At 38.9% G+C, this 15,304-nt stretch overlaps 1 protein-coding gene across 1 annotated transcript; it reads left to right on the plus strand.

Annotated features, from left to right (window-relative positions):
- Nucleotides 1–3,132: 3,132 nt before the first annotated feature.
- LOC105508223 (chromosome unknown open reading frame, human C8orf87) lies at nt 3,133–3,641 on the plus strand. Its single transcript, XM_011937047.1, is given in 3 exon segments — nt 3,133–3,192; nt 3,442–3,505; nt 3,508–3,641. Coding segments are annotated over 3 exon segments (258 nt in total).
- The last annotated feature ends 11,663 nt before the right edge of the window (nt 3,642–15,304 follow it).

Consider the following 15,304-nt stretch of genomic DNA (forward strand, 5'->3'; position numbering starts at 1 on the left):
TTATTTCTCTGTGATACCCATGGTAGGGTAGAAGCTACAGTGTGAATCCCTCTATCACTCACCTGCCTTAATGGCTTCATCCATTTTCATTATCTTCTCCATTATTTCAAAAAAATTGCTCTGAAAAGTAACCAACTAAATGGTCATTTGGCTTGTCAAATTAAGTGCTATATGAATGTAATAATAATAGCGACCATTAATTGAGCACCCACTGTATGTCAAGCAATGAAGCACTAAGTCAGACACTTAACATAAACTTTCCCTGTTTCACCAGCAGAGGAGAAATTGCTATCTTCATTTAAAAGGTGAGAAAACAGTCTTGGAGAAGTCATACATCTTGCCCAAATTCACTTGCTACTACAGGATCAGGGCAGCATTGCATAACAACCTTTCTTTTGTCTCCCAAGACCCTGCACTTTTCACTGTATCACACTGTCTCTCTAAATAACATGAATTCATCTAGTCACAGCAAGATAATAAAATATGAAGTGATAAGAATAATGATGCCAATAATGGTAATTAATAACAATCAGAATGGTATTAAAACTCTACATATTGTCATTGTGTAAAATTTATGGAGGTGCAGTGTTTTAATATTATAGAGCCCACTCTCTTTTCTCCCACCCCCACATCCAATTAATCACTTGCTCTGGTTGATTTTTTTCTTTAATATATCTGCAATCCATCTACTGTCACTAATTTTTGTTCAAGTCACCATCTTATCTGTTCTGGATCTTTAATACAACCAAAACCTAACTGGTATCCTTGCCTTCCTTCAAGTTATTTTATGCACTGCAGCCACAGTGATCTTTCTAAAATACAGATCTGTGTACTCGCCATTGTTTTAAAACCTCCAAGATTTCCCACTGACAATAGGCTAAAAACTAAACTTAGAGGCTTCTAGTTTCCCGCGTTGACGTAGTTTGCATGTATGTCCCCTCTAACTTTCATGGCAAATTATAATCCCCAGTGTTGGAGGTAGTGTCTAGTAGGAGGTGATTGGATCGTGGCAGTGGATTTCTCATGAATGGTTTAGCACTATGCCCTTGGTGCTGTCCTTGTGATAGTGAGTTCGCATGAGATCTGGTCATTTAAAAATGTGTGGCACCTCCCCTCTGCTCTTGCTCCTACTCTGACCATGTAATGTACCTGTTCCTGCTTCACCTTCCACCATGAGTAAAAGCTCCCTCAGACCGCTCCAGAAGCTGAGCAGATGCTGGTACCATGCTTCCTGTACAGCCCGCAGATCACGAGCCAATTAAAAACCTCTTTTCTTTATAAATTACCTAGTTGCAGGTATTTGTTTATATGAATACATGAATGACCTGATACACTCATCATCTGGCCCATGTTAACTTTCCAGCTTCAAACTCCACACTCTCCTACCTTATTCTAAGCCCTTTCAATAGCAAACTACCAATTTCATTGATTCCAAGTTGCCTTTTGATTTCATTTCATATCTTCACACTTCTAAAATTAAGATGTGTTTTACCATCAATAATTTGTCACATGTAAGTGGCAGCGATTTTTGTTTCTTGTTGGTGTATAAAATGAAGGACCCTGCAACAACTGGTAACTTCAGAGATTCAGTGAGATGCTGCACTGCGATTTCCCTGATGTACCACCCTTTCTTATTTGGACAGACATTTCCCTAACTATTCTTTCTGCCTAAGGTGTTCTTTGAACTCTTCTTCACTTACTATTCCCAGTCTTAATTTTCCTGTGGGAAGGCTTTTCAAATTCTCCAAGTCTAATTTAAGGATGCCACTATTTGCCCGCATAGCATTACTTTATCACATTTGTGGATAGTGATTTTAAGGGATGCCCCATAACCCTTTGCCACCCCTTCCTTCCCTAATGTGAAAACTAATACCCCTGTCCTGAGTTTGGGTTCTACTGAGTGACTTGCTTCTGAAGAATAGAATGTAGTAGAAGTCACTGTGTGCCATTTTCAAGATTCGGTCATGAAAAGACCTTGTGTGTTTATTCTTGCAATCTCTTGGATTGCTTTCTCTGGGGAAAGCTAGCTGCCGCATCATGAAGAAGTTCAAACACCTTCATGAAGAGTTCTCATGACAAGGATTCGAGACTTCCAGCGAAGAGCTGTGTGAGGGCGCCATCTTGGAAACAGATTCTTAAGCTCCAGTCAAACTTTCAGATGACTGTAAGCCTGGCCAACATCTTGCTTGCAATCTTAGGAGAGACCCTGAGCCAGACCACCTAGCTAAGTTACTCCCAAATTCTCTACCTGCAGAAATTGTGAGATGATAAATGAATGTTATTTTTAGCCACTAAGTTTGGGGTGGTTTGAAACACAGCAAGATATAACTAATATAACACTAAATTGAAATTGTTTCTTTTCTTGTCTGGACCTCCTTTTGGACTGAAAGCTCCTGGAGGATAGGCCCTGCATGCTGCTTAGGTTATCTTTCCAGTGCTAAATGTACAATTAGGCATATATTGTGGATTCAAAAAGTTGTGCCGATGTATACAGGTGGAAGAATCATATCTCATCCAGTACTTCAATTTAGACAGCAAATCATCCCTCTTCTTCCCAAGCAAGTATTTGCAAGACTTTTATATTCGTGAGAATTTATTCATTTATTTATGGTACAAGGAAGGGAGGAATAGGGTTTTCTTAATGCCAATGTTTTATTTTCCCTACAATAGTCAGAATGATCATTTAAAACTGTTATGCTATCTGCTGAAAAACTTTCGGTGTTTTTTCATTGCACTTAGAATAAGATTTAACTTTCTTCCTGTAGACTACAAAACTCTCCATGACCTAGCTTCTCTCTACCTTTCTGACTTTACCTCTTACTACTCTCCTAAGATTTTAGTCTTCTGTTTCCTCAAAGACACGAAGCTATTTCCTCTTCAAAGCCTTTATACTCATTCTTTCCTTGGCCTGAAGTTTTCCACTTGCCTATCTTTGCAAAAATGATATGTTTTACATGAATCGGATTTATAGATTGCCGATTCTTCAAAAGAGACCCATCTAAGTTTCCCCTTTACCTCACTAGTTACTAACATCCCCAATACCCTGATATATTTTCTTCCTATCAGAAATTATTCTCTTTATTTGTTCATGTATTTGGTTTCCCTCCCCTCTCTTAACTAGAATTGAGCCCAATGAGGGGAGAAACCTTGCCTTTCTAGTTGACCACTGTGTTTCTTGACACACTGCACATGGTAAGCACTAAACAAGAATTATTTTCTGGGTGAATGAATACATGAAGAGGTGAAGAATGAATGAAAGAAAAGCAGTACATGGGAGAGACAGAGAGGTGCTAGAGATGTCCAGTATCATGTTTCCTGTCTATATGTTCTCTCTTACTTTATTGGAGATGCTATTAAGAGAGAGGTCACAATTAAAAGAGGAAATTTACATTTGAAATACCTGGTGAGACTTGGCTCAAGCAGAGGTGCATCACGGCACAGGTGAAATGGTGTGATGAGAGGCATTGAAGGCCATTACTTCATTCATAGGAATCTCAGCAAGGCTCTGCACTTCAAAGAAGGCAGTTCTGGAAACAGCAGACACAGCTCCTTTGGAAAGAATATCTGCCACCCAAGGATGGTCTCTGCCTATGGAGGCAAAAATGAGTGTCTTCAGAGCCCATCAGTGGCAGTGGAATTAATGAAGAAAGCAATGGCAGGAAAAGTTGAATAAAGCAGACCCTTCCTGGTAAATCTGGCTGGTAAATTGCCTGTGACCACATGTGGGAGAATCACTGGAGGAATCCCAGTTACATTTGGTCAGAGTGTGAGGAGGAGAACCTTCTCAGGAAAGAAAGTAGAGGTCCTATTTTAGGAAAAAAAAATAAAGATCAGAAACCTGTTTTCAAGTTTTTTTCATACTCTGACAAAATCAGAAACTGCTGTTCCCATAGAACAGGAACAAGAGTGCTGAATTTCAAATCAGAAAACCTGAGATTTAGTAGTAGCTCCTTCATAGTCCAGCTGTGTCACTGGGGCAATTCACATAGTCTTTGTACTTTCTGTTTCCTCATTTAAAATATAAGAATAATGATATCTACATCTACTGAAGGGTGTTGTGAGGATCAAATGAGATAAAATTTGAAAATACATATGACAACTTTGAAAAATATAAATTGCCATACATTATTAGTTATTTATGACTGTAACATTTGGAATAGTCTGCCTAGCTTGTATAGATGCCTTTTGACTCTTCAATGCTTCTCTTATTTACATGCCTGGCAACCTCAGGAGCCATATTTGTTCTGGATCCTACCCCCTTGACCAAAGTTATTGGATTAGAAGTCCAATAACTTTGTTTGACCTAAGCTCAAACAATCAAACTCTTTTTTCCAGGCATTTTCAAATTGAGATGAAAAGAGGAGTCCAGTCTAAGTTGGTTTGTTGAATGACAAAGCCTTAACCCAGGAGCCATAGGATGTCATCATAAATCCACATGTTGCTGGAAGGCAGAGAAAGAGTCAAAAGAGAGAGAACGAGTAGGCAGATTTTTCAGAGAAGATGCTCAGATTCAGACATAGGATATCTTTGTGTCTTAATTAGCAATGCCCCTTTCTTTCTAAAGTTGAATAAACTTGGTTCCTCTTCTATTGCAATGAAAGAATCCTAATCCATTATTAATTTAGATGCATACACACACATACACACATACATACATGGAGATGGCTAGCCCTGTTACTGAGTAATAGTGCTGGTTAAAGAAAAGAGGTGAATCGCAACCTTAACCACATGGAGCTTATTTTACAAGTATGTGGTGCATCTGCTTTGTTAAATTGTGGATATTAACATCTGTATGATAATTTAAAGTTTGTCAAAAGAAACATAATATGAAGTAAGTTGATAACTATAACAACACCAATAATAGTAATGCAGTATTTCATAAAATTCAGAAAGGTTTAAAAACTCCACACATGGCCCATGTGAAATGTTCAGCGGTGGACTATTATAACATGGGACATCATAGCTGGCTTGCTTGGCTGTTAGTCATATGATCTAGACAGTACTTTCATATGATAATAGCAAGAGCCATGCGCTTCTGTCTGCACTCCTCTTACTTTTCTTATTTAAATGAATTCCATCTGTTTGGAAAGATTTTTTTCTTTCAGAAGCTCACAGTATCCACATTACTAATCAGACAAAAGAAATATTCCAGTAAAAGAAAATAATAACATTCACTCCCATTATTTTGTCCAGTCATCTTCGGGAAGGCTTGCAAATGTCCATACTGATCTTTGACTACTATGAAAACCTTCAAGCAGATTGCTGTTTTCATATTTCAAAAATCCATGTGTTAATGAATTTCTAGGAACACATGTTACCAATGCTATATATAATTTCCATCTTGTTCCACATAATCCTACTGCACAATTAATGACCATGAACCGAAGCTTTCTCTCTTGGAATGCCTATTACTTTAGTAACAATAATTTAAAAATCAATAATATTTTCTAAAACAAACTAATACATACATATTAAAACTCCAAATATGGACACAGTTTCTGGCACAGTCTGACAATTAGAGACAATATCTGGAATCGAGGCTACATTGAAGGACATGAGACCTATGGTGACAGCATGTATGAAAGATTGATCTTTATGATTCTTAGGGTCAGCATGAATGTGCATGTCTATTATACATATGTGTATATGACTATAGACAGACTGTCTTAGTCCATTTGAGCCTCTATAACACAATGCCTTAGGCTGGGTAATTAAAAACGATAGAAATTCCTTGCTCACAGTTCTGGAGCCTAAAAAGTGCAAGATCAAGGCTCCTGTAGATTTATTGTGTGGTGAGGGCTCACTCTCTGTTTCGTAAATGGTGTCTTCTTCCTGCATCCTCACATGGTGGAAAGGCAAAAGGAGCCAACATAAACATTCAGACCATAGCACAGACCTTTCATAAGGGCCCTACAAAGTGTACAATTCAGTTGTTCCCAAATTATTTTTTAGTAATACTTATCATTCCCTTCAAGATCCTATTTTTACTAAGACCTTCTTTGATCAAAAATGTTTGCACGCCTGGGTATGCTGAGGGTAGCTTGCTGATGCCTGAATTGAGAAATCAAATATACATGACAACCTCACTAATGTGTATGAAGGTGAGTATAAACGTTTAAAAATTATGAATTATGTAACTTTATATAATAAATAAAAGTATGTTATTAAGTGAGCATTCTTTTCAAGTTTGCTTCAATGCATGATTAATTTTTCTGTTAATAGGCCATATTCATTGTCACACTTAAATATGTTAATATACTTTAAAACTTCCTCTCTGAAAGTAGAGGTTTCTACAGAAATGGCTATATTCATTTTTAAAATGATACCCCTGGTTATATTATGCAAAGGCAAGTGACCCAGTCCAGGCCAAAAAAAAAAAAAAAGAAAAAAAATCACAGAAAACCTTGAGTCTGGTATTACCCATAATACTCTGGCTCTGTTTCCATTATTTTGCATAACATGTTTTATTTTTCAGTTTGTATGTTCTTTTCTCCCAGTAGAATTAAAACCTCTTTAAGTTAGAATTGTATCTTATCCTTTTGATCACTTTTGTATAGTAGAGTGACTCGCATGTCATATCTGCAATGATAATCATTTTTGGTTGAATGAATGAATGAATCTATGTGTTTGGCTTTCACTGACAATTTTTGTGGATTTCCTTGGTGAAGTAAAGAATTATGTACACACTAAAGGGCTCAGAAAGTTAAGATTCTGCCAGACAATGAAGCCAGATAATGAATCTTTTGAAATGACTTTCAACATAAATTCTTTAATATTTCCCCTTAAACAATTGTTTTTCTATCAAGACATGTTTATTGGCCTAGAAAATATAAAAACCAGTCCCATGAAGAATGCTAAGAGAACTTTGTCAGAAACTTCGAAATAAGAGAAATTTTGGAAGTTGAAGCAAGACCTCATGGGCATTCAGTGCTCTTGGATTTTTCTTTACAAAGAGCCCTTACAGCTTTCTCAAATCACATTTTCTCTTGAGGTTTAATGACAGTAGTATTTTATTGCCAACAATATTGCAAAAGTTGATTCTTAAGTGAGCCTATACAAGAAGGCTTATGTTGCCTCTTTTTGTTGTTCAAGGGATCAGGGATCACAGTGCAATTTATAAACTTTGTTTTCAGCAGTTGTTGCGTTTGCAAGAATGGGCTCAATTTTCCTCCAAAAACACCTACATTTAAAAAAACCTTTAAGGGTAACCATTAGTAGTTTCCTACAACAACTTTGCACAACTATTTTTTTAGTTTTTTTTTCTTTTGTATTCTAATTATCTGGAATTAGAAAAGATTGGTTCAATGTGAAGGAACCACAAATCTAGCAATTGTTTAGTTCCAAAGCTCCTGTATCCACCACTAGTTGTGCCTACGGATTGATAATTTTCCATCAGATCTGATGACTTGGCGTCACCATCAGCACAAATAGAAATCAGTTGGAGCACATGACTATCTATGTGCTGAATCTGTTCACTGAATTCTCTTTCCACATGCAGCATCCATTTGCTCATGGACTCGATAACATCCCAGATGACTGCATTTTTGCCAATCTCTGTCCCTGTAACTAAGAGATAGAAGGTTCCAGATCTTTACCTTGAAATTTCAGGTTTTCATTTGACATTTGGAAAAAGTGATCAGTGTGTTCTGGGTGCAGCTGGATTCTCCAGGTCATTTTATATGTTCACAGAAACAGCCGCTGGGTTTCAGCTGGCATTGCTCCACAAGATGACCCAGGTGTCTTTATTGTAGGTTCCTTGGGGATTTTGCCTTTGTAGCTCTCTGAGAGCACTTATCTGCTAGTGGTGAATAAGATAGCAGATCTCCTCAATTCCTCCCTGCCCTTTTAAGGCAGCTAATGGGATCAGAGCTGCTCTGTATTTTTATCTACCTTTCTAAGGTATCACCTGAGATAAGATATCAGGATTTTCCCCAAAGCACACCAAAAGGAAACACAAAGAAACACTCAAGGATGAGAAGTTAAGTTGGGACAGGATAACTTGTACCTGTAGCTTACCTGTTAATGAACCAGAGCCGAGATCCAATCATATGTCATGAAGAAGAGCAGGAAGCAAATAAATTCTAGTCACTTCAAATAGCTCACTCAACAGGACAGGAGCAAGTTAATTCTTAAGAATTTAATTCAGTCAATTGGCACTCAAACAAGGAGAGGCAGAAACAAATGGTATAGGCTTTGTAAGGCTATTAACCTGACCCAAGCTCATAAGAGTGAATTAAATTTTTCAATCTTCCCTCAATTATTCAGTAGTGTGTAGATACACATTTTTCAAATAGAAGTTTAGTGTCTTACTCTATGACCAGTCTCAGGTTCACTACCACTTACTTGGATCATTTACTTAAACATTTTGTACCTCAGTTTTCTTATCTGTAAAATGGGGGTACTAATAGTAGCAACCTTTATGAATGTTAACGGTAATGGTACATTTAAAGCATTTACTAGGTACTTGATTGACATGAGCTATAATTATTATTTCTGAATATTCACACTTGAGACACCGATAGATAGGAATTTTACACATTTCACCATTCTTTGGAGAGCCTGGTCTTCAATCAGGGATGGGAGTTCTTCCATGCTTAGAACACAGCAATAAATTTTGATGAGTTAATGTCAGCATCTACCCATGTAACATTTGTTTTCTTTATTACATTAAAAATAGATGATTATTAGAATTTTATAATTTTTTCTCTTTTTCTTTTATATAATCAATACTGATATTTTACCCTCTTAATAAAGAATAAAAAAATGTTGATCCTCGCATTTCTGCACTTTGGTAATTCCCCTGAGTGCCATGCCTCTGATTTCCCTTCTGCAAAGTGCCATCTGTGTGCAGGGGATCTTTTGTCGGCTCCTTCTGTGATTCACTGTGACTCTTTATTATTGCAACCAGGATGGCCTTTTTTTTTTCTCTCTCTCTCTCTCTCTCCTAATAAGGAACAGAACCAACACGACTGGGATCACTTTGAATGCTGGCATTTCTTCTGAATATAGTTCTAACTAGATTGTATTTTTATGCTGTGGGTGGAAATGCCAGATAAGAAGAAACAGATGAAGACAGATGAAAGGGTGACATGGAATGGGGAGGTCAGTTACTTGGATTTCCTTAGGTGGGACATTTGTTGCGGAAATGGCAACCAGTTCTTCTAAAAAATACGTTTGGAGTTCAGTACCATTAACAATAGGGAAAGAAACAAGGCAAGTAGCTACGTGGCGTTAATCTCACCCCTCACAAATAATGGCACCAGTGACATTTGACCATGTGACAGATGAGTGAGTGGAGAGCCCTGGGACTGTGATAGTGACAGTTTTCTTTTTCTATCCTTGTAAATTATTCAGCATTGGCACAGCACTGGGAAAACACAAACCTGAGAAAGGGTAGGAAAGAAAAGGAATTCTATTGCAAATGAGAACGGCTGCTGACAAGTCCATTAAAAAACAACCACCCAACATTCAAGCTGTGTCTGCTGCCTTCAAAATGTCCTTCAAAGGTTCGGTTCACTAACCTCTTTTAGACATGTAAGAAGGTGGCAGAGAAGAGAGGAGAGCCCCTGTTAAAAGCATCCTATATCAGTCTCTCTTTCGGAGTGTGTCAGTGTCATTATCAAAGATTGGATGGTACCTCTCATAAGATCACGTGAGTGACTAAAGCCCACTGTCCTGGCCACCGTTTCCATCTCAGTAATTACATTACTCGAATGTTCCCTATTGTTTTGGTTAGATGTGACTACCTTCCATCTCCTTCCCTCTTCTGTGTTAGGACCGCTACCCCAATAGAGGCTGTGTTTCTGAATGTGGTTATGAAATCTCACAGACAAGTTATAAAGATGCCATGGCTCACTTAAAAAAATTGGAATATGCTGTTGGTTTCTGATGAGCTTTATTATTCTTATTTTTCTCCACTTGGAAGGGAGACAAGGCAATCTTTCCTTCTAAATACTCTCAGCCGAAATGGGAACCCAGTGAGATCTCTTGAAATGAGGCTGTGAACAAGGGTTCTGACGGGTGAGCCAAACCAGTTTGCACTGCCCCAACCTTCTCTACCACTAACATCTGCTGTGCAGCTGGAAGCCTGAGGAACTGATGTTTTTACATTGATTGTCCAGCAAGGGGGGCTAGAAACTACAATTCCATTTCTGTTGGAGGCGATTCCCCTCTGGCATATCCTGCTAGAGAAAAATCATTGGTAACATCTTGTATTTCTATAATAGATTTTATGTGACATTTTCAAAATATTTTACGTTAATGTATGAAGCTTCCCTTGGTAAGGTATAATAAGTGAGTGCTTCATCTCCATTTTCTGGAAGGGTAAAATGATACAACAGTGGGCTTAGTGAGAAATAAATTTGCAGCAGTGTCATGTATGGCCCCCAGATGTTCTTTCCTCTGCCCCTCCTCCCCGGTGCTCCAGCATTTCTTGCCCACAGTTTTCTCTTTACAACAATGGTATGATTTTCAAAGCATGTCCTTTATCAGCCCTTTCCTGCCAGGAAATAACACTAGACAGGAGTGGGAACATCACAGAACATTGCATGGTTTCACTTATGCAGTCCTGGTGATTAAATGGTAGCATTTTCACCCTTCCTGAGTGACCCACATTTTATTTTAGGCTACTGTGACTTTTCTGAGTCCCACTACAGCTGACTATCACTAGTCTGGTACAGCATGGATCTGAAATGTCAGTCTCCTGAGGTCTCAATCTTTTACATTCTATTTTGCAATGCCTACTTTCCATTCACTCTCCATTCACCCACATATCCCCACACACCCCAGTTTTGCCCCTGAATAAATGAAAGATCTTTCAATTAGATCTAATTTAAAACTTTATTTATTTAGTTAGTTAGAGATGGAGTCTTGCTCTGTCTCCCGGGCTGGAGTGCAGTGCCGTAATCTTGGCTCACTGTTACTTCTGCCACCCAGGTTCAAGTGATTCTCCTGCCTCAGCCTCCTGAGTAGCTGGGATTACAGGTGCGTGCCACCATGCCCGGCTAATTTTTGTATTTTTAGTAGAGACAGGGTTTCATCATCTTGGTCAGGCTGGTCTTGAACTCTTGACCTCGTGATCCACCCATCTCGGCCTCCCAAAGTATGGGGATTACAGGCATGAGCCACCACGCCCGGCCCATAACTGTATTATTTTTGTTATTATTAATGGTTAAGCAATAGGATACTAAAATCCCTTGTGTGATAAGCTGGACCTGCCCAAAGCAAGCTACTGGACCAAGTAACTGGGAGATAGAAACAATGCACCCTGGAAATCTAAATGTCTGGAACCACTATTGTAGTCCTTTAAGTGAGGCATTTTCTTGAGGTTTAAGTAGGAATATATCTTTGCCTCAGATAATTTCCACAAAATGTTAATCCCATGATATTTATCCCCTGATTCTGGATTTCTTTTAAGATCCTATATGGTTATGATTTGCCACTCCTTAGTGAGCCTGGAAGACAGGTCATGTTCATAGAGGAACTGTATCTGCTTTTTGTAGCATACCAGGCAAGACTTTGGAACGTCCATAGCAAGTGAGGGTCTAGTCATTGCTTGTCAGGAATTGGAAGCTTTGTTCATCAAGGGGTTATGCTTCAGTCAAAAATTAAATGCTCAAAATGGTTATTAGTGGTTAATTGCAATTTTCGTCTGAAAATTTTAAGACAAAAGCTCTCACAGGCTAGGTTTTAAACTGGGTGTGGTTGTATAAGAGGCCTGGTCATTACTTTTTGGTGGGTATAGATCAAAACATGAAAGGAAGATGTCTGAGTGGAGCCCTAATTAGGCCCTCATTGTACTCTTTGCTATGTGAGTAGGGCAAAGAGGGCTCCAGTGTTTGACAGGAAAGAGCCAGACACAGGTCTCCCCTCATACTCTTACACAGCGGAAAGTATCTTTCACAATTCCTCTGTCAGTAAAGATGAAGAAAGGTCCATCTCTCTTCTTGTTTTGCCACTCAGAATTCCTCAGGTCATACTAGTGTAGGTTCAAATTAGGGCCACTTTAACAGTAACAAATGACTGCTGGTACAAGGCCTCCAGCCTCTGATTCTCCCCGAATGACTCCTGGGCTTCCCTCTGAAACAGGTTTCATCAGGTGCCCTCTGAAGTACTTTATAGAGAAGAATATCCTCTTCACAAGTTTTTCATACCTGCCGATACACCTTAGGCTGCTGCTGCTCAATTCAACTATTCAACAAATATCTGCCAAATACCTACTCTGTGTCAGAAATTGTGCTAAACTTGGGAAATCTCTTTGTGGACTATGATATGGGGTTAATCTGGATTCCTTGCTACACTTTGAAATCACAGTGTTTTTTCTTTGTTGTTTTGTTTTTTATGGAAGTGCCTACTGTTTCAGAAAATAGAACATTTTAATTGATTGGCATACAAGTACTAAACTACGATGCTGAGGGTAGCTACACACATAAATAGAAAGAAATAATTAGACCACAAGGCAAAGTTTTCTGTTTCCTGCCTATTCTTACCCTTGCCAATTGACAAAACAATTGCAGATAAAATGATGAATTTGTTTCACTGAGGGCAAAATAATACTCTTGATTTTCCAATCAAAAGTGAGGAAAAGAAGGCATCTAAAGAATATCCATTGTGTAACTTCTTAGTAAAGAAAAAAAGAAAGGTGTGATCTTCTTATTTGACAGGACACGTAATAACTCTGTCATTTAGCCTCATAAACTGGTGAGTTGCCTTTGAATTTTTATTACCTGCTACTGAATTAATTGAATTTTTAAAAAATTTCTATAACTCTGCAAACATCATTGACTGTTTCCAAAGAGGAATGCCAAACCCCTCAAGTGGATGTCAGACCCAGTGTTCCTGAGAACCTTGACTTTCATCCCTCCTCAGTGACTGCAAATCATGAAGGAACTTGGTTTCTAGGGAGGGTGACATGGGAGACTCACTACCAAAAATACTCCACAATCTAATTTCAGAAAAATACATTTCCCTGAATTGTAAATGGGAGAACACAGTTTTGTAGGCATACAGATCTAAAATGCACTTCATTTTTCATTTTAGATTATATCTGTGTGGGGGGGAACAGTTCTTCAAGGTGATGCGTGGCAATGGATCTTAAAGAGAAAAATAGACTTAAGGCCTTATCAAAGCTGCAGAAATTAACCGCAGAGAGAGCTCATATCCGATCTGCTTGAGCAGGTTCGAGGTTGCTATCAGGTTTATATTTTTGTGAGGCTGGAGAAGTGGGATACTGTTCTTTGGCTGAATGGGCAGTCTCTCATCAGAGGTTGTGTCCCAGAGATGACAAAGTGGCAGTGGAAATAATGTTTCTACTCTCTTACGTTATGTAGGGCAGACACTGCTTGGTAGAAATGAAGAATTGTGTGGTGTGTGTGTGTGTGTGTGTGTGTGATATATATATATATATATATAGAGAGAGAGAGAGAGAGAGAGACAGACAGAAAGAGACAAAGAGAAATCTTGTGTAAATTGTATTATTAGTAATTTTGTCATGATTTTTTGTTTGCTCAGGATATATTTTCTGAATGACTTCTATAGGTCATATAGCACCCTAATGTAACCCAAAGTTACTCTTTTAAAATTTAGTTTAAAGATATATCTTGAATGATATCAGATTACCAAGATTAATGGACCTCTTTTAAAAAAATTTTTAGACAGGATCTTGTGCTGGAGTGCAATGGTGCAATTATGGCTCACTGCAGCTTTGACCTCTGGGCTCAAGTGATCCTTCAGCCTTGGCCTCTCAGGCACGTGCTACTCATGCTTAATTAAAAAATTTTTTTTTTGTAGAGCTGAAGTCTTACTATTTTGTCCAGGCTCATCTCAAATTCCTGAGCTCAAGCAAATCTCCTGCCTGGGGCTCCCGAAGTTCTGGGATCATAGGCATGAGCCACTGTGCCCAGCCTTACTGGACCATTTTGATTTGCACTTGGGTCCCTGTGCTATGTAGAATTTGGGACTTAACCGCATCCTCCAGCTACCACGTCTTTGAGGGAGTGATGGACTCAGCATTTCTCAGAGGTGGCTGAGAGCCTGAGAGGATGATGAGTGGTGGAAGGTCTAGATGTTGTCCAGGGTTGTCTGAGATACCAAAGAGCAAGGGGCACTGCAAAGTGTGCTAACAGGAAAGGTCTTAGCTGTGGAGGACTTTGGGACAAGTGGCTGCCTCCACTGCCGGGAGGGTACTATCTAGGAATTATTATCAGTTAAAGTGCCAAATGTCTCAACACCACCATTCCAGAGGCCACACAGGAAGCTTCCGCTTACCACAGCTCATATAGTGTCTGCCTAGAACCAGGTCTATGCATTTATCTGCCATGCCAATATGTCACCCTTGATCTGATATTTGCTTTACTTCTATTCTTTTTTGAGGAGCAAGAGTGAAAATTTCCTACCAGAAAAATTTCATGGACTTGGACTCAGATTTTCAGTTCATTTCCCAACAAAGACCCAAACACTTGATACCCATTTGGAAGTATACAGCCAAGAAAACCTGAGTTCAGAGTTAGACAAGAAATGCATTTTTTATGAGATTTTTGAGTCTAGCAGGTGTGGGTCAAACCAATCTTTTAAATGCTACAGTCCCCACAGCTGTAGATCAGTTGAAACCTTCATGAAACCATCAGTTGACCTTGACCTTTTCATGTGGGGATTCAGGGAGTATAACTTCACCCTTGGCTTCTCCACTCTTCCTCACACTCTTGCCCAAGTCAGAGTCAGTGCTATGATCCAATTTTGATACTTTGGCTTTATCATAAAATCCAGCCTCATCTGGCACACCCCTTCAGTTGACTGGATCCTTGCCTGGAGCCTGCCTTAGTAACTGACTTGGGTGCCGTGGTCCTCCTAGGACTGAAGCCTTCTGTTCTCAACTTACACCTTCCCTTCTGCTCTTCAGTCCTGTGTTTATGTATTAGTCCATTCTCACAGTGCTAATAAAGACATACCCAAGACTGTGTAGTTTATAAAGGAAAGAGGTTTAATTGACTCACAGTTCCACAGGGCTGGGGAGGCCTCAGGAAACTTACAATCGTGGTGGATGAGGAAGCAAACATGTCCTCCTTCACATGGTGACAGCAAGGAGAAGTGCTGAGCAAAAGGGGGAAAGGTCCCTTATAAAACCATCAGATCTTGTGAGTACTCACTTATGAGAACAGCATCATGTGGGTAACCACCAAACCGTATCAGTTTCTAAAAGTCTATTATGAATTTTGGAATATTGACTATTCCTAGTTTCTCTTTTGATTAGTTTTACCCAATTACAGGGACACCTTTTTGTTGTTCTGCTTTTTGGAAACAACATGAA

This window comes from Colobus angolensis, unplaced genomic scaffold, assembly GCF_000951035.1.
Source record: "Colobus angolensis palliatus isolate OR3802 unplaced genomic scaffold, Cang.pa_1.0 Scaffold16, whole genome shotgun sequence".
Taxonomy (NCBI): domain Eukaryota; kingdom Metazoa; phylum Chordata; class Mammalia; order Primates; family Cercopithecidae; genus Colobus; species Colobus angolensis.